This window comes from Crocodylus porosus, unplaced genomic scaffold (assembly GCF_001723895.1).
Source record: "Crocodylus porosus isolate Cpor-Errol unplaced genomic scaffold, CroPor_comp1, whole genome shotgun sequence".
NCBI classification, from domain to species: Eukaryota; Metazoa; Chordata; order Crocodylia; family Crocodylidae; genus Crocodylus; species Crocodylus porosus.
The window spans coordinates 40,200,299-40,222,183 of NW_017728951.1; the positions used below are offsets into that span (position 1 = coordinate 40,200,299).

Here is a 21,885-nt window from a genome sequence, read left to right on the forward strand (position 1 = left end):
CCGCCCAATGGCAGAGCTGCCCGGGTGTCGCCGAGTGGGTCTCCTCCCTTTCCTCAGGCGGAAGCTGTGGAAGTGAAGGAACGTCAGGGCGATGACGTCCATGCCAGGGAGTGAGATGCGGAAGCCATGCGGCCTTCCCTGTTCTCATGGCGCCTGCGCAACATCCGGGCTTTGCTGCTTTGGGTGTCGCGGCCGCCAGGGGTTGGCGGCGGGTGCGGACGTGGCATAGGGGCCGGGGGGGCACTTCCGGCGGGAGCTGCAGGCCCGGGAACCGGAAGCGAGGCCCGGGTCGGGAGCGGAGCCGGGACAGCACCGCCGTGAGCGGCCGAGCGGGAACAGCCGGGGTGAGCGCGGCCGGCCTGGGGTGGGGCGTCTCCCTCGCTTTGGCGGAACAGGGTCCCGGCTTGGCCCGGTGGGTGCCCTCGGGCGGGTGGACCCCGGCGCGGCCTGCGAGGCTTCCCCCCGCACACCCCTACTGATAGGTCGGTGCCGGGTCCGCGATTGCCGCCGGTCCGAGCGAGCGTCCCCGCTGCACGGGGGCCCAAGGCCGGCGGGCCGAGACAGGAGCCGCTTCCTTTCCGCCAGGCTGCCGCGCAGCCTGCTCCGTCCTGCAGCCCCGCGGCCCCGGCCGCGAGAGGGGCTGAGCGGCAGGCAGGCCTCGCCCTGTGCCTTGGCCCTGCTCAGACCGCTCATCCCCGCGGCTGGACCAAGGCGGGTGCCCGTGGCTGGGCGGGGACGGCACCTCTCAGCCAGCAGCTGGGAAACTGCTCCTGCCAAAGAAACCTTCTCAGGTGCCAGCCCCGGCCCACTGTGCTGCACTGGCCCAAGCACCCCTGTATCTGCCTGGCTTGGGGTGTAGTTCATGCAAGTCAGCCCTAAAGCGGGGGCGAATCACCTGCTTTCTGGGTGTTTCAGAGTTGCTAGCATCAGTGATCTTGTATAAGCGCTTTGGCTTCAGTCTGCTCTTCAGCCTTGATTCTCATTTAGTCTCATGTCCTGCCAAACTGCACCTTTGTACTTCTTTTCTGTTCCAGCAAACTTTGTCAAGATGTGGGTGTGTTTCTTAACCTCTAGCTTGTGTCTCTAGTTTGTAAAATAATCTCATTGTCGTTTCCATTTAGGTGTTTATTTTATTTTTTTGCTCAGACGTCTTCAGTAGAACCACCCGGACAAAAGCCCAAAGAGTATTACAGAAAGAAAGGAAGTTCTATTCAGGCCTGCGGGTTCCTTTTCCTAACGCTATAGAAGAGTGCCTTTTACTTGAGCTCTGATTTCTGCAGACCCTAAGGAGTGGTATAATTTGCTGCTAAAGATGCTCTTGGAAATCTCTGCCTTTCAGTAATACTAAAATCTCACATGGATTCTGAAGGACATGGATTTGGCCTTTTTTTCTTCCCAGGTCTTTTAATTGAAGTTGTGAGTGCAAGGTTCATGCTGGCTTAGAATTTGGAATCATTGCATTGTTACAAGAGGTTTTGTTCATCCTTTCACAGACATTCTGGAAGGGGAACGGCAACTGTTGTTGTGGGACACAGAGGAAGGAAACGCTGAATGATTTGTTTCTAGGTGGAGACCGATGTGGAAGGATAGTTGCTGTTGGTTTGCTGGAGTATGGATTACAGAGTATTTAGTCATGAATGTATTTTTTGGACAAGTGCAAGATGCTTGAAAGACTTTTGTGGTCCCCTGACTGTCCTTTCTTGGCTCTAGAAATCCTTGAGCGTTTTGCTGGGTAGCTAAGGAAGGGCAAGGCATAGAGAGTGACTTAGATGGTCAACCTTAAGACCTCCACAGGATAAAGAGAGGGGGAACCTGGTGCTTGGGTCTTTTTTAGAAATGAACTTGAGTTAGGGTATTGATTATATTATTATTATTATTGTTGTTGTTAATATTTTTAAAGGCAGGTTTCCTTTTTTTGAGCTTGACTCAAAATTAAGACAGTTCCTATTCTGTAGAGCTTACTATCTAAGTACTTATCCACACCGTCTTGCTGCCAAGGTGGAGTGTCCACCCACTTTCTCTCAGCACATGCCAAATCCCAGAAATGAAGCAGTATACTGACTTAGTGGCCCTATGCATATACCCCACTGCTACTGAGAGGCTGCAAATATTGAGCATGTATCTTGGGTGCGCTCAGGACTGCTCTCCAGTAGCTAAGCTGTCTCTACTTGTGGGATTTAGCTTGTGGGCAGGTCATGATTTTTTTTCTTGCATAGCTACAACCGGAGATTGTGTAGACAACCTAAAAGACAGGACAAAGAAAATGGGATTTCTGAGAAGCCAAAAGGAAAAATTAATTCAGAACTTGTTTCCTTCCTTGGGAAAGAAGGGAATCATCAGTTATGGTAGTATGCAACATATGGGAATGTTAAATTATACAGGGCCACAGTTGTTCACCACCACCGCCATGGAACCTTGTGGTTTAAGGATGGGGAAAGGGATAAGCTAATGCAGATGGTTATAGAGGAGTGGGTATCACAATTCTGGTCAATTTCTTCTTGTACCCTCCTCCCTTTCATTATTTGCTCCTTACATAGTTCAAAATACCCTTTAACATAACCTCTTCACTCAGCTCTCACTTTCAAACTCCAAATCATCTTAGTAATTTTTATTATCAAATACACTAAACAGTGCAAGGTTCAGAGAAGTGAGTCCTGAAGATATCACAGGTTGCAATATGGAAAATGACCTTTCAATGAGATTACATTAAGAAATGAGATGCCTTTCTGCTGATGTTGTGTTTTCAGTGATTTTGCCCTGTGGGAGTGGTGCACAAATAGCCACGTCCCTTTTGAGAAATAGCTGTCAATGAGGGAGGTGTGGTCCTATCCTTTGAACCCTGCATTCACTAGAGTAGGATGTAAATTATGATCTTTCAGTTCCTTTCTCTTCTCAAGTTCATCCAGCCACAGAATCATTCTCTTTCTCTGTTTTTTGTTGTAAACAAAAACCTAATAGGTAAAATAAGTGTATGCTTAAAGTTATGTTTAGGCTTTTTACTTTTTCAAATACTTTACATTTATGGTTGGCCTGAGCATCTGTTTCAGCAAGGGCTTTCTGGAGCTGATCAGAAAAGTATGACTGACTTTACATCATTACTGCCTCAAATTCTGAGACGACTCATTTTTTAATGTTGTGTCCCTTGAAGTACCTAAACTGTTATTACCCTTTCATCTCAGCTTTTCTGTGGCCTTGGTTTGTAGGGGTAAAGACAAAAACTTGAAAAAAGTGTCAGTTAGCCCTGGAAACAAGAAGTTATGAAACTTGATGTGGCTGACTAAAAGGCAAAGTTGTAATTTTCTGCAGTCTTGCCTTTGAAGGTTTTCAGCCTAGTTCACCTTGGTCAAAGTTCATACTAGCTGTTAGAAAATAAAATAAGAAGTTCTCTCATCTAAATGCAGCCAAGAGATGGCTGAACACTTTTGAGAGCCTCTTAAATTCTCTGAAACAATAGTAGGTCATTGGCCACCGCTGCCTCCTTCAGGAAGACTTGGTTAGTTCTGGAGTGTAAGTCTGGAGGTGGAAGCAGAGTAATGGAATTCCCCAGTGAGTGAATTGACATGCAGGCCTGAAATGGGAATATTGACGGCAACAAAATTCCAGCCAGACTTTTCCTTTGAGGACCCTGTTCCTTGCTTTTCTTTTTCTGTCCCAGATTTTGGCAATTGTGTTGTATTGTTTCTTTTTATCTCAGTTTTTTTTTTTCAGACATGGAAGGCTATTTGTTTGCGCTGTTGCCTTTTGAGGATTAAGTTGGGAGTACTCCTTTTAGTTCAAGCTTGTAACAAAATATTGCATGTAGAGATCTAGCAAGTAGATTGCATGTAGAGATCAGCTTGCCACTGCAAGCTGTAAAAGTGACACCGTAATCTTTTACAGAGGATGGTTATAATTTAGCTCTTTCCTTTTGTCTCAGCTAGGCAACTGAGGATAGTGGGTCTAAATCATTTTCACTTCCTGGAAGGAATAAACAAAAGTTTTGTCTACACCAACACTTAAAAACATTTTTCATAACACTTGCATGGACTCGTTGATGAAGAGTCCTGTGATTTCCCCCCCCCCCCCCCCCATTGTCTTTTTTACCAACTGGTTGTCTCTTATCTTTCTGTCTGCAGGCTTTGGCACTCTAAAAATGCTGTATAAAATAAAGAATTAGGATGAAAAATATTAATATGTTCAAAGTTAAGTAAACTACTTAACTAGGATATGTCTGCGTCGCAGCGGTGGCTGCTTTTGAAAAGTGTCTGGTGCTGCAACGCATGCAGTTGTATAAGTGGCGAAATGTGCATCAGTGCTGAGAGAATAGTGGTAGCACACTTTTGAACTAAAACGCCTCAGAGGTGCTTTAGTTCAAAAGCGTAACAGCACTGATGCGCATTTTGCTACTTACACAGCTGCACACAGTGCAGTGCAGTTGCCTCAGCTTGTGTGCAGAGTAGATTTGATTAATCAAATCTGCTCCAAAGCGGTGGATCTCCGGTGTGTTTCTGGAAAAAAAAAAGTGTATAAATGCCCTGAGTGGGCTGAGGGCTGGTTCCTTTATTAGGCTGTCTTGCAAGAAACTGAATTAGCTTCATGATACTCAATAATGACTGCTTATTTGGTTGTGACAGTAGTAACATATTAGCATCAGTTCTGCTTAATGAAGATTTGTGTTGCAGGTGGGGAGTACTAAAGTTATGTTTAATTATGCGTAAGTGTGACATAATAAGTTTTTAGTCTTTTAGTACCAAAGTCGTTAAATGCAGATTAAGTGATACATTTTCCTCAGTTCTGCCACTGAACAAAGTGTCTCTGCCCCAGAAATTAATATTCATGTTCCCTCTTCTCTTCTTTCCCCATAGGACAATTTGTCAGTATGGTCTTTGGATCATAAAATGAAATGAATAAATAGAGTGCAAGTCCCAAAGGGGTAGAATTTGTTGTTTTCTTGATGGAACAGGAAAAGTGGACTTAAAATAGCTTCATCATCTCCCCTTCTCCCTCTTCCCTGCCCTCAATCCCTGCGCAATGATCAGGCTATAATTTCCTAATTACCAGTCTCCCTTCACCACTCACTGTGGCCCACACAAACCAAAGTCCGTGTTTGATAAAGAAGGCTTTGATTCTTGCAAAAGGGTTGAAGATTCAGATAAAAGTAACTTTGGTTTAGGCTTTAGTAGCAGATGGGCTCTTTGAGGCCCTGATCATATGCTAAGGCTATAATAGCCCATCAAGTCACTGACCTGCTGCTGCTTAAATCTTAAAAAGCTTGAGTTTCTTTTCTTTTAAGTATCGTATTTAAGGGTTGGGGGAGACTAATGTTTTCTGTATGGACAATGTCAATTCATTCATTTTGCAACTTTCTTGTATTACAAATAATATTTCATATAGAAAACAAAGAGTTTGCCAGTTCTAGTCTTAGCATCCTAATTAAGTTGCTTTCTTTTTTTATTAGATCAAGCATTCAAAATGTTACCATTTTATCTTTTTACTGTCCGGTAATGGACCCTAGTAGCCACAGGCATCTAACATCTATACAGCAATACAAGTAGTCTGACCATAATGGATGCAACTCAGTGAGCATAGTTTGGCTGCAGATGGTACATCCATGTTTCCTCCAGGATATGGTGCATGTGTATCTGTAAGCTCTGTCTACAGAAGCTCTGTTTGGAACGGTGGTTAATGCTGATAATCTTTTATGCATGGTTTCTTTCCAGTCATCTTGTTCCCTTGTTGAATGTTGGCACTCTGGGTTTAATGTATTAGCTACTATGATTGTCATAAGCCTTCTGTTAACTAGTGCAAAAGGTGAATTACACGTTGGTTAACACATGTTAAAATCCTATCATGGACAAAATAGGTAGTTGTATCTTATTATCTGTTTGAGGTAAACTTCAGGTTTCCTGATTAGGGTTTATCTCGATCATCTAGTACCTCTCTGTATCTATGTCTGTCTTGTTTATTTTAATATTTAAGTTTTGCTTTTTTCCCCTGTGGTGGGCAGGGCCAAAGTCGCAAAACTTTTTTAAGAAAGAAAGATTATTTGTCAGAGACTTGAGGATCTTTGGGTCTTACAGGGTCTTTGGTTTATTTTAAATATGAATAGTTTTGCATGTTTTCTTATGCTTGTATGTAACTGTGACTCTGTGAATTTCCTGGCCTTTGGACATCTTTGTTTACTACAGCATTCAACATTAACTGTAGCTATAAGTCTGGTGTATCTAGGCAGGTGATAAACCAATACCTCCATGTAAAAAGAAACCATCCTCTACTGCCCATTGTCCAGATACCGAGCAGGAAGTGGTGGTCCGCATGCTGCTCCCTCCAGAACAGGTGTATCTAAGTGCTACGTACTTGTTATGGGACATTCTTATCATTTGTATTTTTCTTTAAAAGTGGTGGATTGTTAATATCTACAAAAGTGAGGAATGAAACGTACATCCATTCCAGAGGTTTTCTTGGACAGCTCTGCCCATGTGCCTCACTCCAGTTTCTGATGTCCCTTTCCCTTTCAGTTTCTGGTCTTTACATGCACATATTAGTAAACCTCTTAGCATATGGTACCTTTCACTCCAATCTCGGGTTCCACTTGAGAATTTGACACTTAAATTTATTTTTTTCAAATCCAATATGAATGTTAGGTTTATAGACTGGCTGCACTTCTGTTCGTGACCCCATTCTAGATTTTCTTCAGGCGCCTTATGAACCAACCCTTCGAATTCTAAGGTGGGGCCTCACTAATATTGAGGAAGCATGATGTAATAGACAGAACACTAGGGCTGTGTGAATTTTCAGTAGCTGATTCAATTTGGAGGAGATTCGGCCCAACTTTCAGGAACCGAATCTATGAATCAAATCAGGAGACCAATTAAAAGCTCCAAATCAATTTGAAGCATCCAAATGGATTCAGAAAATATTTGGCCATAGACTAAACAGGCAGCTCACAGCTGGTAAGTCTTTTGGGGTTGGAAGAGGGGTGCGGGAAGGGGTGTAGGGGAGGGAGGGATTGGGGCTGGGGCCAGTTGCCCAGCTGGGGTGGGGGGTGCATTACTTGGGGAGTGGGGCACAGCAGCACTGGGATCGGGAGCTCTGCCCTGCTGGCACTTGCCCAGTCAGGGCAGGGTTGCGAGCACGGCTCACTCCAGGTGGAATGGGGCAAGTGGCAGCAGGGCATAACCCCCACATCCTGCACCCCCCCCATCCTGTGCCAGCTGGTAAGCAGCAGCAGGGCAGAGCCCCTGCTCCCAGTGCAAATGCAGATGTGGCAGCGCTGGGAGTGGGGGCTGTGCCATAGCATCATCTGGAGTGAGCCGCACCTGCAACATTTTTCTCACCCCTGCCGTGTGGCAGCAGGACATAGCCCCTGTGGCTCCCCCAGCTGGGGCAGAGGCAGACACAGCTGGAGGAGCTGTGGGAGAAGTCCCCATGGCTTTGCTGCCCAGCCCCATCCCCCACCTGGCCCAGCCTCCTGGCACTTTAAAAAAACAAAAAGAAAAGCGCCCCGCACTGATTGGCTCTGGCAGCGGTGAGTGGTGGCCTGGGCAGGGCAGCCATAGGGGCTTCTCCCACAGCGCTCTGTGGACTACCTGAATCTCTGAATTGGTGCCGAATCTTCTGAAGCCGATTCAGCCAAATCAATTCAGGGTGGTGTTACAAATCTCCAAAGTGAACCGCTGTCCTCTGAATTGGCCGAATCTGAATCACACACCTCCCTATTTACACAGAACTGGAAGTCAAGGTTACTTGAGTGTTGCTTCATCTTCTGCTGAGCATTCACCAGATTCTTGGGCTTCATGTCCCTTACTGTAATTTATCTGCAAAATAGGGATAGTTCTTAGTGTTCCCTCTTAGGGGCTGTGGGGGTTGTTAGTGCTACATAATAACTAAGCATTATTTTGCGACGGTAATTAAGTGGTCACAACTGTAAATGGTGTTATCAGCACTTTGATTCATTGAAAATCGTTTATCCTTTTGCCTTCCAGAAATGGTCTTTGGGATTAATGGGAAAAGTTACCATGCAAGAATAACTGTTATTAATGTGTTGTCTTCTTTAGCACCTAAGTTACTCATAGGCCAACTTCTGCTCAGCTGTTTTCATAGCACTCCAGGCTTCTTATATTTTGCTGTCTGCTTTTTGTTGTTTTTCTACCTTGCAGGTAAGACTGGTTTGGGGATGTGAACACAATGAGTGTAAACCAGCAAGCTCACACAGGGCCTCCATATGGGCAGCCTCAACCTGCATATCAGAGATACCAACAGCCTGGCTACGGAGGGCAGCAAATGCCTGGAGTTCCTCACTCTCAGTATGGAGTGTATAATGGCCCAATGCCTGGATATCAGCAACCAGCACCTCCACAAGGTACTTCTTAATCAAGACCTAAGGACTGTGCAGCCTGTGATTTTTATTTATTTATTTATTTTTAAGCGCATAGGGTGCTTTTTCTAGAGGTGTTTATCCCCTGTTAGCTAAGTGCAGTGACATTATCTTCGGTTAATATAAAAAGTTCTGTGGGGATTTTTTTTGTAAGAAGCAGTCAAAGATGAGTTGTATTGTTGCCGTGCATCGTTAGGGCTTTGCTTTATTTCTCTTCCTGGAGGCTAATTGTACATTTCACTGGGGACAGATGTTTTTAAACATTTTGAAGGCTATGTTATTGCTTGTTTTTTCTACTTCCCTGGACACATACTCCAGGAACAGATAAGCATGACAGTTTCCCTGCTGAAATTGGCTTAAGGGCAGTTAAAAGCTATAACAGGCTTGCAGCTGAGATTTGCTTCCCTTATAGGTATAGAAAGGGTCTGTGAGATGCTCTCACCCTTCAGGGAGAGAAGTATGTAGGTTGCAGATGTGTAGTGGAGCTAGTTTCTCCGGTTTAATATTAAATACCCATGAAATGACCAGTAGAGAAGTGGTCATTTTGTAATAATTTTAATAGTTCTCCTTTTAAAGGAATTCCTTCAATGCTGTATTTACTCAGCTCTGAGATCAAGTCCCCTGTCCCCATCTATCCCATCCCCCAGTCGTCATGAGGAGGGGGAAAAATCTGGTCTTAAATTTGAATTCTGGTCCAGTGCAGGTGGCAGCTCTGGTCTGGTTTTGGCCCTGGGCTCAGGTTTGAAGCTGGAGCCAAGTTACCACCTTGCCAAAATTGCTCATTTAGTGGGGAGGGGGTGCATGGCCAGGCAGAGCAAAGGGGAGACTGCAGAATTGGGGGGGGGGGGACCTGCAGCCTACTCGCCCCACCTTCTGCCTCCTGCACCTCTGTTTTCCCCTCCCTTTCCCCCTTTTGCTCTGGCTCCAGTCCCTCTAGGCCAGGGGCAGGCAGTTATTACAGGTGGAGGGCTGCTTACCCAGTTTTGGCAAGCTGCCGAGGGCCCCATGGGTAGCCCCGCCCCTTGACAGGTGCCCCACCCCCTGGTCACCATCTTGGGACCAGTGTCTTAGAGCCAGCGCTGGTGGGGCCCAAAGTAGGGTGCAGGCTGGCAGAGGTTTATGGGGCTGGGCTGGGCTGCACCAGCAGGGAGAGTGGGGAGCTGGCCTGGCTCCATAGAGCCCCTGCTGACTGGGACCCTGTATTCCTGCCACCCTGCTCTGGGCCCTGCCGGCGCTGGCCCTGGGACACTGGTGTGGGACCCATGCACCTGCATGAGCCTGGAGTCAGCGTGGGGCCCAGGCTGGCAGTGGGGGCGGGTTACAAGCTGGTGGTGGGTGCAAGGGGAAAAGTGGCCCCTCACCTGTCCCATGCCCAGTGCTGCAGCTGCTCACAGCCCACGTGGGGCTGCCTGTACCTGCTCAGGACAGTCCTTGGAGGTGGTGGCGGCAAGGGGTGCTGGCAGCTCAGCACTGGCCTCACCCCACTGGTGCCAGCGGTGGTGTGGTGCCCCTGGGGGGGTGCTGGGTGGCGGTACTCCATCCCCTCTATCCATCACATCAGGTGATGGTGGGGATGGACTGGGACAGTGGAGTGCTGCCGTGATGGAGGGGATGGGGTGGGGGTGCAAGGCCAGGCCATTGTGTGTGTTGTCGTTCCCCCCTCCCCCCCGCCGCCCTGTTTCTTGGAGGCAGCAGTGTGCGATACTGGTGGTATAGCGCTCGCCCATCCCCACACCCCAGTTCTGGCTTTGCTGCCAGGTGCCAACAAAAGCTGGCAGGGAGGGCACAGTGGTGGTGCCCCACCGCCACTGGGCCCTGAGAACAGCCGGGAGGGAAAAGAGCCAGGGGGAGGAGGTTGCGCGCGGCTGGATGCACAGGAGTGGCAGTGTGGTGCTCTGGGTGGCGGCTGTGGCTGCTGCATGCAGGCTTCCCTCCTTCCCCCCTCCCTGGGAGGCAGTGGCACCATGGGGTGGAGTGCTGGGGGGTGGGTGGCAGTGTGGGGCTGTGGGTGGCGGCGCTCCATCCCCACTTGCCCCTCCTCCTCTGTCATTCTTGACTGGCAATTGACTAGTTTGTCCGTATTGCACAATACTATCTTATTCGTACTTTTGGTATGTTAGTCAGAGGCCAATGATTAAATGAGCAATTCAAGTGATTAAAAGAACCCATTTCACATACCTCACCCTTTGAAGTGATCCTTTCAGGTCATAGCACAGCATGTTAATAGGATGGCATGAAGGAATGAGGATAATTTGACTGCCTACATCCGTTCAGCAGATAAACTTGAGGCTTTGGCTTTCTAAAAGTATCAGCTTAGGCACAAACATGAAATTTGGTATTTCTCTTTAGCATGCATGTGAAACTGGGGAAAGCCTAACAAAAATAAGATGCTGAGTACACAACAGCTGTAAGTGGAGGTCTTTCTCAGTATCTTCTGGATATGTGATGTTGGAGGGAAATGGACGAATGTGCAACAGACTCTGGGGAGCTCAGTACGTGGAATAATGAATATAAATAACGAATGAATTGCTGTGGAACTTTGGGTCTCAGTGTGTTATCTTTGTTTCTATTGTCAATGACCTCATAAATATGTACTGTTTAGAACATCCATTGCTCTAAATGGAGGCAATTTGGGAAGGATTCAAGAGACAGGGTGTTGCTTGCATAATCTGGAGTTGGCCAACTTCCAGCTACTCTGTCATCTTTCCTCCCCTCCACTACTTACAGGTGTGTCTCTCATGTAAGGATAATAGGATTTGTTGCATCATCTGGCCCACTGGGCTCCCCATAGGTCCAGAAATTTGGTAGCAGGGGAGTGGTGGCAGCACTAATTTTCGCTTCCCTGCTGCCAAACTTCTGGACCCATAGGGAACTTGGCTGGCCTGGTAGCATGGCCCTGTGTGCTAGGTCAGGCCCAGCCTTATTGCAGGTGCTGCAGAGCCCAGCCCTGTAGGCACCAACCCCACAAATGACCCAGCCTGCAGACTGGTCCAGTGCCACTCATCAGGGGACTGCAAGGTTGAGTTTCATTGGTATGTAGTGCAAGGGTCAGCAACTTTTTGGAGCAGTGGGCCACTTTAATGGAGATAGCTAGCCCTGAAGGTGAGTTGATAGTCCACACCCTTATAGTGTTGTAGAATTCCTGCAGATGTCCTGTTGCTGAATTACCACAGATGTTTTGGCTTCACGGGCCCAAGCCAATTGCTTTTTGGGCTGAATCAAGCCTGTGTGCTATAGGTTGCCAACCCCTGATGTAGAGAAAAAGAATCTAGCCTAAAATTGAAAGGTGTAGGCAGAAATTTGGAGGGGAGGTGCAGAAAAGAGTGAGCTTTCAACACAACATCAGAATTCCTACATATTTGTAAGCAGAGTATATTTAAAAAAAAAAAAAGAGGGGAGAGATCCTGAGTGAGTGCCATGCCCATGAGGGGATCCCATTTTCCAGCCTGGTTTTGTGGCAGCAGCAGTTCTAGTTCGTGATGGAATAAAAGATGCCATCTCATTAGCATTTGCCGCATTTGGGAATCGAAGCATGATGGTGCACTATTGGTTGAGCAGTAACAGCTGCATGTTAATGAAATGTGGGGCAGGGGGAAAACACATGTGAACTGGGCTGGTGCAGATATTTCATAGGAGTGACTTGCATTGCTGCTGGCATCCTTGATGTGGGAAGGGCTCAATCCTAATTAAGTATGAATGGATCATTGTGCTCACTGGTATTATGGATTTCCAGACAGTAGAACAGAGTAGCTAAGTGGTACAGAGTAGATATGGGGTACTGCCAATTGAGCTGGGCAGCACAGGAGGTTGGTTCATGGTGCCATATGCAGCCTGTGCCCTGGATCCCATACGCTGTATGCAGTGCCATCATAGGGCCCTGCGAAGCATGTGGTGCATGGGCTAGACCTAGTGCTGCCTGTGGCATGGAGTTCTGGGGTGCACGCTGCATGCAGTGCCAGGGACTGATTTCAGCCAGCATGCCACAAGCAACACACTCCCTGTCCTGGCCCCACCCTTGCAGGGCCTGATGATGAGTTTGATACCCTTGAAATAGATTGTAGCAGATACAGGGCATGATAAATACATTGTGGCTCTTCTTAAGTGTATCTCTGCCCTATAGCTAGCGGACTCCAGCTGAGCTTGTCAACTTAACCTTCTAAGTGATGTTTCTCAGGCTTGACCTACTGGTTGTGTTCTGTCTTTCCAGGTTACTTTCCTTCTTTGGGGTTGCCTTCGAAGGGCTCTCCTGTTTCTCTCAACTCTGACACTTCTTCTCTTGCACCTAACTTCATAGGTAAATGGTGTGCTCACTGTGGGAGTGTTTATGTGGCTTTGTATTTCTCAAAGTGGGTGAAAAAATTCTCTAAGTGGTTTGTGACATGTTAAATTCACACTGATCAGGGTACTTTTGTTTCATGGACTTGGCTACGTGAAACTTTTTAATTTCAGGTGGGGGTGAGTGGCATTCTCTCTGCTCTCATGCAGACATATTTATTGAAATCAAAATGGCCTAAAAATTCAACTTAATTTCTTAAATCACTTTAAATAAAAATATATACTGAAGCTATGAACCTCTATCCAACCCTGAGTCTCAGACTCTTCTTTTCTATAGAAAGAATGAATTATGTGAAAGCATCCAGCTTTTTGGGGCAAGCTTTATAAATACAGCATAGTAGGTCAGGTACTATGTTAGGGGCTTGGTCCTGGTGGGGACCCAGAATCTGTTCTACTGGGTGAAAGAGACTAGCAGAGTCACAGCAGGTGTTAGGACCTGTGCTTTAACTGCAGGAGGTATTGTGTACAGTCTCTTCTTGGGATCATCCTGGGTGGCCTTGTTCACATTTTTCACACAGACACTTAATACCCACTATAAGTAAAAAAAGTTAATTAGTACATGAGCAATGTATCATTTCCTACTTTAAGGCACTAAAATTTAAAATGTAGAAGTATATGAAAATATTAAGGTGCAAAATTGCTTTAATATAATTATAGTGTTAGCTCTTAGCAGAAAGATATGCTGTATCAAGTGCAGAGACTCTATTTGGTTATAAACGTACATATTTTATTAGCTTTCAACCAGTGAAAATGTGCATTTCTAGAAAAAGTAGCTGAAGTACAAACGGAGAGGCTGATTAAAATTGACTTTAAATAGGGGCTTTCTACTTGATGATTTAAATCGATCTGCCATAGGATAGAGGCTCAGCCTTAAGTTGTATTTCATAACGCATACCAGTTTGTGTGGGCCTGGATTGTCACAGGGAAGGACTTGACCCCTACTTCTCCCAGCTATTTAATGTATGTTACATGAAATTAAATGCAAATAGACAAGTTCTTGTCCCTATCTCAGAAAGGCATAGCAGAAAAGGAGCTCAGAAATAGGAAAATAAATAATTAGAAGAATGGAGAAACTTGTGTATGAGATGCACGAGATGAAAAGTTAGAATGTGTTGAGTGTAGACGAATAAGAATTGGACATGATGGAGGTATATACAAGATGAGTGGTATAGAAAGCAAATCTTGTGTCCCTGTCTCTTAATATAAGAACTAAGGGAAAATCAATGTAGTACTTAAGGAAACTCATTTTCAGTTGATGAAGGGAAATACTTATGCAGATCAATCACAATTAGCACCTGGAACTTATTCCCACCTGATATATCTGAATTCAAGGCTGTAGCAGATGTGATAAAAATGTATAAGGAACAGAAGAAACCTGTATACTTGTGGGTATAAACCCATTGCCTGCAATTGAGAAACATGTTCCCCTGTGGCAGTTTCTTTCATAACTGTCCACTGCAGGAAAATGCCCATGAAGTATCTGGTGTTGGCACTGTCGTACTAGATCGGGGTGAGCAAAATATAGCACTCTAGCTGACTGAATCTGGCCCGCAACTTTCCTCTAGTGCTCCACATGAGGTTGAGCCACACCCAGTCCTGCTGGGGCAGCCTGTGCCATACTACCCACCTGCCAGCCCAGGCCCTAGCCAGCAGCTGCAGCTTCCAGTGGGGCTGTTCCCAGTGCTGCTCTCCTCCCCTTGCCTCCACAGGAGCTGCTTGGCTGAAGCTTCCCTCCTACCCACCTGGAGCAATGCAGCAATGGGAGGAGTGGGATGAGGAGCTGCTGCTGGAGGCGAGGGGAGCAGAGCAGCATCTGGCTGGCTTCAACCACACCAGGAACAGCCCCATCAGAAGTTGTACCCTGGGTGGGGCCAGAGCCAGAACCAGAGCCAGGCTGATTGGTGCATGGTGCCCAGGCAGGCTCTCCTCCCTCTCCCCCGCACACACGCATAGACTTACCTTCCCTTATACATCCTGCCCCTGCAGGGCGTGCAAGGAGTGGATCATGGCTTGGCCCAGGTCCCAGCCCTGAGCTGTCATTGCCCCGTGACCCAGCCCCATAATCCCAGCCTTGCCTGTCCGTCCCACTCCCAAACACTGCTTCCTGTTTGCATAAAGCCCAATAGAGAGTTTTGATGAGTTGTGTTGGGGATGGGTTGCGGGGTGCTGACCTGGCCTGTGACAGTTCATTAAAGATCCCTATGTTGCCCTTGGACCCAAATAATTGTCCACCCCTGGACTAGATGGAATTATACAAACCCATCTGGCAATAGTGGCTCCAATTATGTTCTTAAAAGAAAGAGTGTTAGAATATCATTTAAAGCTTTTTGGCTAATATAATTCTGTAATTTTGTATGTTGAGAAGTTGACCTGAAGTCAACATTAGGTTCTACCTAGACTTTCCTTAGCTAGGCTTTAAAATAACATACAGGGTGTTAATATAGTAACAGCTGCTGAAAGGAAGATGATGTGGCAGAGAGCATTCATGACTCTTGGGACCTCTACCATTGATATTTGGCCACATCATCTTACACCTGTTCTGAGTAGGACAAGACCATATTGGATAAATGTTCTGGTGTGCTGTGAACACTACTACTTACTCTGCTGCACCCTTGTAGTTGCACTACCAATGGTGGAAGTTGAAAGTAGGCACAGTTCCCATGTGCAAATGTAGCGCAATAATTGGCAAATCTATTTTTTTTTCTTGGCATTTGGGGATAACTTGTCTGTGAAGTTATCACAGTTATGCAGTTTCTCTCTATGTATGTTTAGGTCCGTTAAGAACACCTCCAACCTCTGGTGCTCCCCCTCCAACTTCTGGAGCACTGCTTCCTGTTGGCCAGCCAGCATATAATCAGTTTGGGCAAGGAGATGTACAAAATGGGATTCCAGCCTCAGCAGTCCAGATGCAAAGGTACTTCTGAACAGCTTAAGTCACTTCATTGCTTCCCCACCTGTCCCAAAAGATTTCATCATTGCTGGTCTCCCTTCATACCTTGGAGCAAAGAAGGTTTACATGAGTATAGATTTTGTTTTTAACTGCTTGCTGTGAAACTGTATAAAAGGGATATTATAAAAATATTGATGAAGTCAATCAGTGAATAGACTCTTCACAGGAGGTAAGCCCTTCCATGTGGTATGTTTTTTTCCTTTCCTTCCCCCCCATCCCCAGTATGACTGGGACTTTCAGAACAACTCTGAACACAATTTTTGGACACAATTTGGACACAACTCTGAACGCAACTCTGGACACATTTTTTGTGTACTCTGTAGACTACTATAGTACTCGCAAGAGAGAATTTATTAAACTAATTACCAAAATGTAGAATCTGTTTCTCTTTCCACACCTGAGGGTTCTTAATTGTCTTGGATTCATGAGTAACCCAGTCTTCATGATTGTTATAAGGAGCATACAATGCAGACCATGTTGAAAGAGTTCCACGTACTAAGAAGGGGTTCAGACTGAGCCAACTAGTTTCAAAAGTGGCCAGTGAATAATCTCACTCCTAATCCTTGAAAAGAGAAGGGAAATCAATATTCTGCTCGTTGCAAGGGTTTAAATATAAATTTAAGTTGGTTACTGTCTGGTCATTGTCTGTTGGCAGTCTCTTATTTGTTTATAAGTGTGAATGTTTGAACTTGATCCAACCAGCATGAAAAACAAGTCACTGAACTTTGTGGAGAAGCTCCTCTCTCCCAACCTTATTTCATTAGGCATTGCAATGTTGCAGTTGTTTATAACTTTAAAAAAATGCTAGGAGAGATTTTTGGCTTTAACAGCCTTTTCTAGAGGTGCACAGATGTATTGGTTTGATATTGGATTGGCACTGATAAGAAAGAAAACTGTCTGTATCCGGAATCGGTCTGATATGGCCAATAATTTGCCTGATAAATGGTCCGTGCATGCGTGCAGCTGCAATGCAGCATATAGGTGGCAAGGAGCACAGTCTGGCAGCTTGGAGAGCTGTGTGTGCAGCTGTTAAGTCTGGTGTGGTGGAAGGGGCGTGGGGACGGAAGGTGCGTTGGGGGGACACACAGATCAAGGCCCCTGTGGTGAGGGAGAGCTGGGGCAAGTGCTGCCCAGCTGTGGCAGGGTGGGTGTGGGACAGAGTTGCGGCTTGTCCGAGTGGGTGGCAGCTCCTACTGCTGCACGCTGCTCTTCCAGCAGCTTGTCAAGCAGCTCCCACTGCTGCTCCCAGCACTTGTCCGGGAGGACATGGTGGGGAGGGAGGTGCCTCCAGTTCTGAATGGGGTGGGTTCTTTCTAACAGTGTGGTACTGTTTCTAACAGTGTGGTACCGTGCTTAGGGTAGATGACAGTGGTGCTGGAAGGGAGGCGGTGGGGCTACAGCAAATTTTGGGGTAGCTGCAGCATTCTTTCCCCCCCCACGCTGTCCCCCCTCCCAGTGCCACCGCCTGGTCCAAGCACAGTTCCCCGCCCCCCAGAAAGAGCCTGCCCTGCCCTGCACAGATTTGGGGGCACACGCCTTGCCCCTCCATTTCCTCCCAGACAAGCTGCCAGATGAGTGGTGTGCAGCAGTGGGAAACACCGTCCCCCCCCTCCCCCTGCCCCCCACTTCCTGCACCTCCCAGAGAAGCTGCAGCTCTGTCCTGATCTGACCTCCCCTCCCCCCATGCCCCTTCCCTCCCCACACCACAACAGACTTACTAGCTGGATACAGCTGTATTGAAAATCGGATCTGTATTGGCCAATATGCCTCCTTAAAAATCGGCTATTTATATCAGTGGTTACTGCTGACCTGTTCATACCTCCTCTCTCAAACCTTTATTACAGTTTTTGGATTGTCATAAAACTATTTCCCACAGGAGTGTTCAGACTCATAGCCTGTTGGGTTAGTTGTTAGGGGCTGGAATGGACCTTTACAGGACATTGGGTCCAGCCCCCCTGCACTTGGGCAGGAAAGACTGCTGGGATCAGATGACCCCAGCAAGATGGGTGTCAAAATGCTTTTTGAAGATCACCAGGGTGGATAATTATACCTTTCTATACGGTTATGTAGTGACTGTTTAATTCCTGTTTTAGTATGAGCTTATCTTTCTGTTTAAATGTATCATTCTTGCATCCTAATTGGAGTAATTTTTAGTACCCCTCTAGAGGGGTTTTGTGTCCTTTCTGAAAAGTAACTTTTAACACCCCTCTAGAGTTAATTGTGTCCTTACTGGAATGTTTTAGGAAATAAGGGACATTTATTCTAAATAGCACAAAATACACTGCTGCTACACTGTCCACTCTCCAGAAGGGCTTTCAGTACCCTGCGGCACTTTACGTGAAATTAAACAAAAGTACACTCTGTCCATGCAGTGACGTAAGAGCATTTGCACTGTAAGAAATGATGGATTTTCTTACGGCAAAAGCATTGCATAATCTTGAAAGATGTGGTAGTTGCAACTGTTTCTCAGACTTTATGGTCACACCGGTTAGTTTTTAGATTTTTGTGGGAGCGTGAGACTGAGTTGATGTTTACAAACTGTTCTGTTCAACAAAGCATAGAACATTCTACCTGTCTGTATAACAGGGGATTCAAATTACATCTTTCTCTCCATTTTCCTTGTAGGCCGTCTGTGTCTCAGCCTTTTATACCAGGCTCCACACCCACATCTATTAGCCAACTATCTTCGTTCCAGCAATATGGTCCTTCTCCAACAGGTGCACAGCAGCTGACCAATCACATGGCAGGAATGACAATAGGCAGTGTTCCAACCTCAGCTGCTCCCCCAGCTGGAGTGGGCTATGGTGAGTTTCCTTGGCATGGATGGTTGTATATGCATGTAACTGCTTTTGGTCTAGCAGAGCCATTCTAGCATGGCAGTGACTTGCTTCTGATAGGGCATTGCGATTCTTTGAACATTTTGCTAGTGTGTTAAATGGTAGCTATTTCTCAGTAATGGGAAGTGAATTGGAGAAAACATAGCTCTGAGCCTGTTGCAGTTGGTGATAAGTGGTTTGTGGGGCCAAAGATGAGAGCTGTAGCCTCTAGCTGTAGTCTAGCTGGATAGAAGAATTGCAGAATCAGAAACAGATCACTTTATGAGTAGTGATATAAATTCTGCATATACTGTCACTGCTTGTGAAAGCTTGTTGTAGAAGAAGGAAAAGCTTTTATGTAGGCTGTCAGTTCTGAAATTGGTATGAAAAACGTGCTGATGAAATATTCCGCTGCCCTGCATTGAATGGTTTCATTGGGCATTTCCAAATAGATCAACAGTAAAAGAGTTCAGCAGAAGAAAATGTTAAACCTGGGTAGTTTGTTTCAGTGCTGCCACTGGAGTTAACTTAGTATTTTCAATGTAGAAAAAGTTGGGCATAGCAGTGGAATTGAATGTTTGCTGTGGGCAAATGGCTTTCTGTAGCAGTTAAAACTTCTGAATTGTCTTAAAAAAATTAAATGTTGCTCAGCCTGTTTCATACTGTAACCTAGTCGCACTTTCTGTTTTTAAGTAAACAAGTGAGAAATGTACAGGTTCTACTGTATACACTTGATAATAGCAGTCTTTCTCAAACTTTCTGCTGAAAATAATCTGGTGTAAGGAAGGACAGAATTATCCATTTCAGTGCATGCAAAGACTTGAAGTTAAAAACAACTCACCATCCTTTTTAAATGGGTCTCTGGTATATATCAAGATCCAGAGCATTTACCAGTCTGGTTTGATGCAAGAAAGATCAGTGGAAGGAAAATGTTTTGTGTAACTTTTTTTCCTTTTTGCCTTTTTAGAGTTCATGGGAGAAAAGGAGCTATAAAAATTCAAATTCTTTGTAGAAGCTTAACTTCCCTCCTTTCCCCTTGCCTTACATTGAGAAGGGAGTTTAAGGGGAGTTTTTGTCTGTATTTAGGAAGAGATTGTAGTTTGACAGGCTGAGGAGGCTTGATGTAGCATTCCAGGTGGGGTAGAGTTTAGGATTTTGGATATATTCTCATTGACTCCAAGTTGGATTGATTTTTATTTTAGGATATGAAAGGAACTAGTCACAACAATTTGATTTCTTTTCCAGGTCCCTCAACATCGGTTCCCCCAGCCTCAGGAAGCTTCACTGCAACAGGATCTGGTCTCTATACACCTTACTCTTCAAGCCAAGGACCTCGTCCTGCTAGTATGACCCATGGATTGCCTCCTACCAGCCTGTCTCAGGGTGTTCCCTTAGCACAGCCAGCTTTTTCTGGTCCACCACTGTCAATGCAGCGCCTCCCTAGTCAAGGCTCTGGCTATGCCCCACCTCCCTCTTCTACAGGGATTGGACCTTCCAATTATCCTTCTACCACAGGGGCCCCAAGACCTTCAACAATGCAAAGCCCACCATTATCTGGACAGGCTTTGGCTGGACTACCTGCATCCCAGCCAAATCATTTGGCCTCACCACCACCACCTCAGCAAGCCATGTCAGGGCCCCATCCTGGGCCTCCGATGACTGGCCTCCAAGGACCACCACCACCTTCCACGCATCCTTCCCAGCCAGGATACCAAATACAACAGAATGGTAAGTCAATCCAGTGTACCTTCTATACTTCTTGATGCAAGTTCATGGCTGGTCTGAATCAGTGAAATGTAATCTTTCAGTTATCTTAAGTAAATATAAAGCAGAAAGTAGGCATCTAACAAAAATACCAGTGCTTTGGTGGTTTAATGCGTTTCATACATATCTCATTTGTATGTGAAGGAGACCCTGAGAGTGGTTCTGCAGTGTGTGCCGGGGACCTCTGCAACCTTCATTCCCGCGTACTCCATAGGGCCTTCCCAATTACCCCCTCCCCAGGGTTACATGTACCCCAGGTTGTCAACTCCTGGTCTAATTGCTGGGCTTAAGTGTGCATAGACTGGGAACAAGTGCTGGGGCTTTTGTCCCTTGCTGAGCCCGTGAACACTGCAAAGCAATATAGAAAGTTTGTGTCTGATTGTTTGTTTGTTTTTTCCTCTAGTAAAACATTTTACTATCTCACATAGGTTCTATAGATAAATTTGCTATTATTCATTATGCTTGCTGTGCTGGAAAAAAAAAGACTCTGGATAACTTTGTAACCATAAATGTCTGTAGCTAGCTGTGAGGATCAGGAAGTAGTACTCTGTCCCCATGCAATGTTGTACAATATTATAAGTGAATTGGCTGTTAGGGCTGTGTGAAATTTCAACAGCCGTTTCATTTTGAAAGTGATTCAGGCTATTTCAGCGCCCAAAATACTGAATCCGAATCGAAACGGGAAGGCTCAGAAACATCTCCAAAATGAAACAAAGTGTCTGAAACGTTTTGGAAATGTTTTGGAAAATTTTGGCGTTTCGGAGCCAGGCTTGCAGGGAAACAGCTGTATGCTGCTGCCCTGCTGCTTGACCTGGCTCTGCAGAGAGCAGAGAACCACATCAGGGTCTCCTCACTGCCACTGCCCGCCCCACATGGCAGGGACCAGCAGACTTGCTTGCCAGTCTTTGCTGCTTCCCTACCCTGCAACCCAGTGTGACAGGCATCAGATGTCCACAGGGAGGTCTCCTCACCTGCGTGTAGGGCAGTGGCCCTCTCCCTCCCCCGGGCAAGCCACCCACAGGCCTGTCCTCCCCAAGCTCTGCCTGGCATAGTAGGGCTGTGTGAAGCTTGCAGCCCATTTGAAACAGATTTGGAGGAGATTAGGTGGAAACGAAACAGGACAGCGATCCGAAACACTGAAATGAGTCGTTGTCCTCTGAAACAGCTGAATCCTAAACTGAATCAAAACACAACCATTTTGCACAGCCTTATTAGCTATTTAGAATCTCCTGGATTACATGTCTTTGTCATCTGGACATTTCATTATTGACTCTAAAAACTCTGTTTGGCACAGCTCTGAATTTTGTAACCAGATGTCCATATGGTTTCATCGTTTCATAGTTGGTAGGGTTGGAAGGGACCTGAGCAGATCATCAAGTCCGACACCCCCCCGCCATGGCAGAAAAGAGTGCTGGGGACAGACGACCCGAGCAAAGTGATTGTCTATCCTTGTCTTAAAGACCCCCAGGGTAAGAGCCAGCACCACTTCGCTTGGAAGTTGGTTCCAGATCCTAGCTGCCCTGACAGTGAAGTAGTGCCTTCTGATGTCTAATCTGAATCTACCCTCTGCCAGCTTGTGACTGCTATTTCTAGTCACTCCTGGTAGAGCTTGGGGGAACAGGGACTCCCCCAGTGCCTGCTGGTCCCCTCTGACTAGTTTGTAA

General features: G+C 46.1%; 1 protein-coding gene across 4 annotated transcripts in view; it reads left to right on the forward strand.

The window, feature by feature from the left end:
- The first annotated feature begins 237 nt into the window (after positions 1 to 237).
- Positions 238 to 21,885, forward strand: part of SEC24C (SEC24 homolog C, COPII coat complex component) — a 58,359-nt gene continuing 36,711 nt past the window's right edge. For 2 of the 4 annotated variants that reach the window (XM_019555921.1, XM_019555922.1), the window contains exons 1-6: positions 238 to 344; positions 8,139 to 8,341; positions 12,564 to 12,650; positions 15,464 to 15,605; positions 18,267 to 18,445; positions 19,703 to 20,185. In XM_019555921.1, coding sequence (XP_019411466.1) covers positions 8,167 to 8,341; positions 12,564 to 12,650; positions 15,464 to 15,605; positions 18,267 to 18,445; positions 19,703 to 20,185 — 1,066 coding nt within the window. In that variant the 5' untranslated portion in view covers positions 238 to 344; positions 8,139 to 8,166. The remainder of the gene's footprint in view (positions 345 to 8,138; positions 8,342 to 12,563; positions 12,651 to 15,463; positions 15,606 to 18,266; positions 18,446 to 19,702; positions 20,186 to 21,885) is intronic. The other 2 variants (XM_019555923.1, XM_019555924.1) reach the window with 1 other exon arrangement.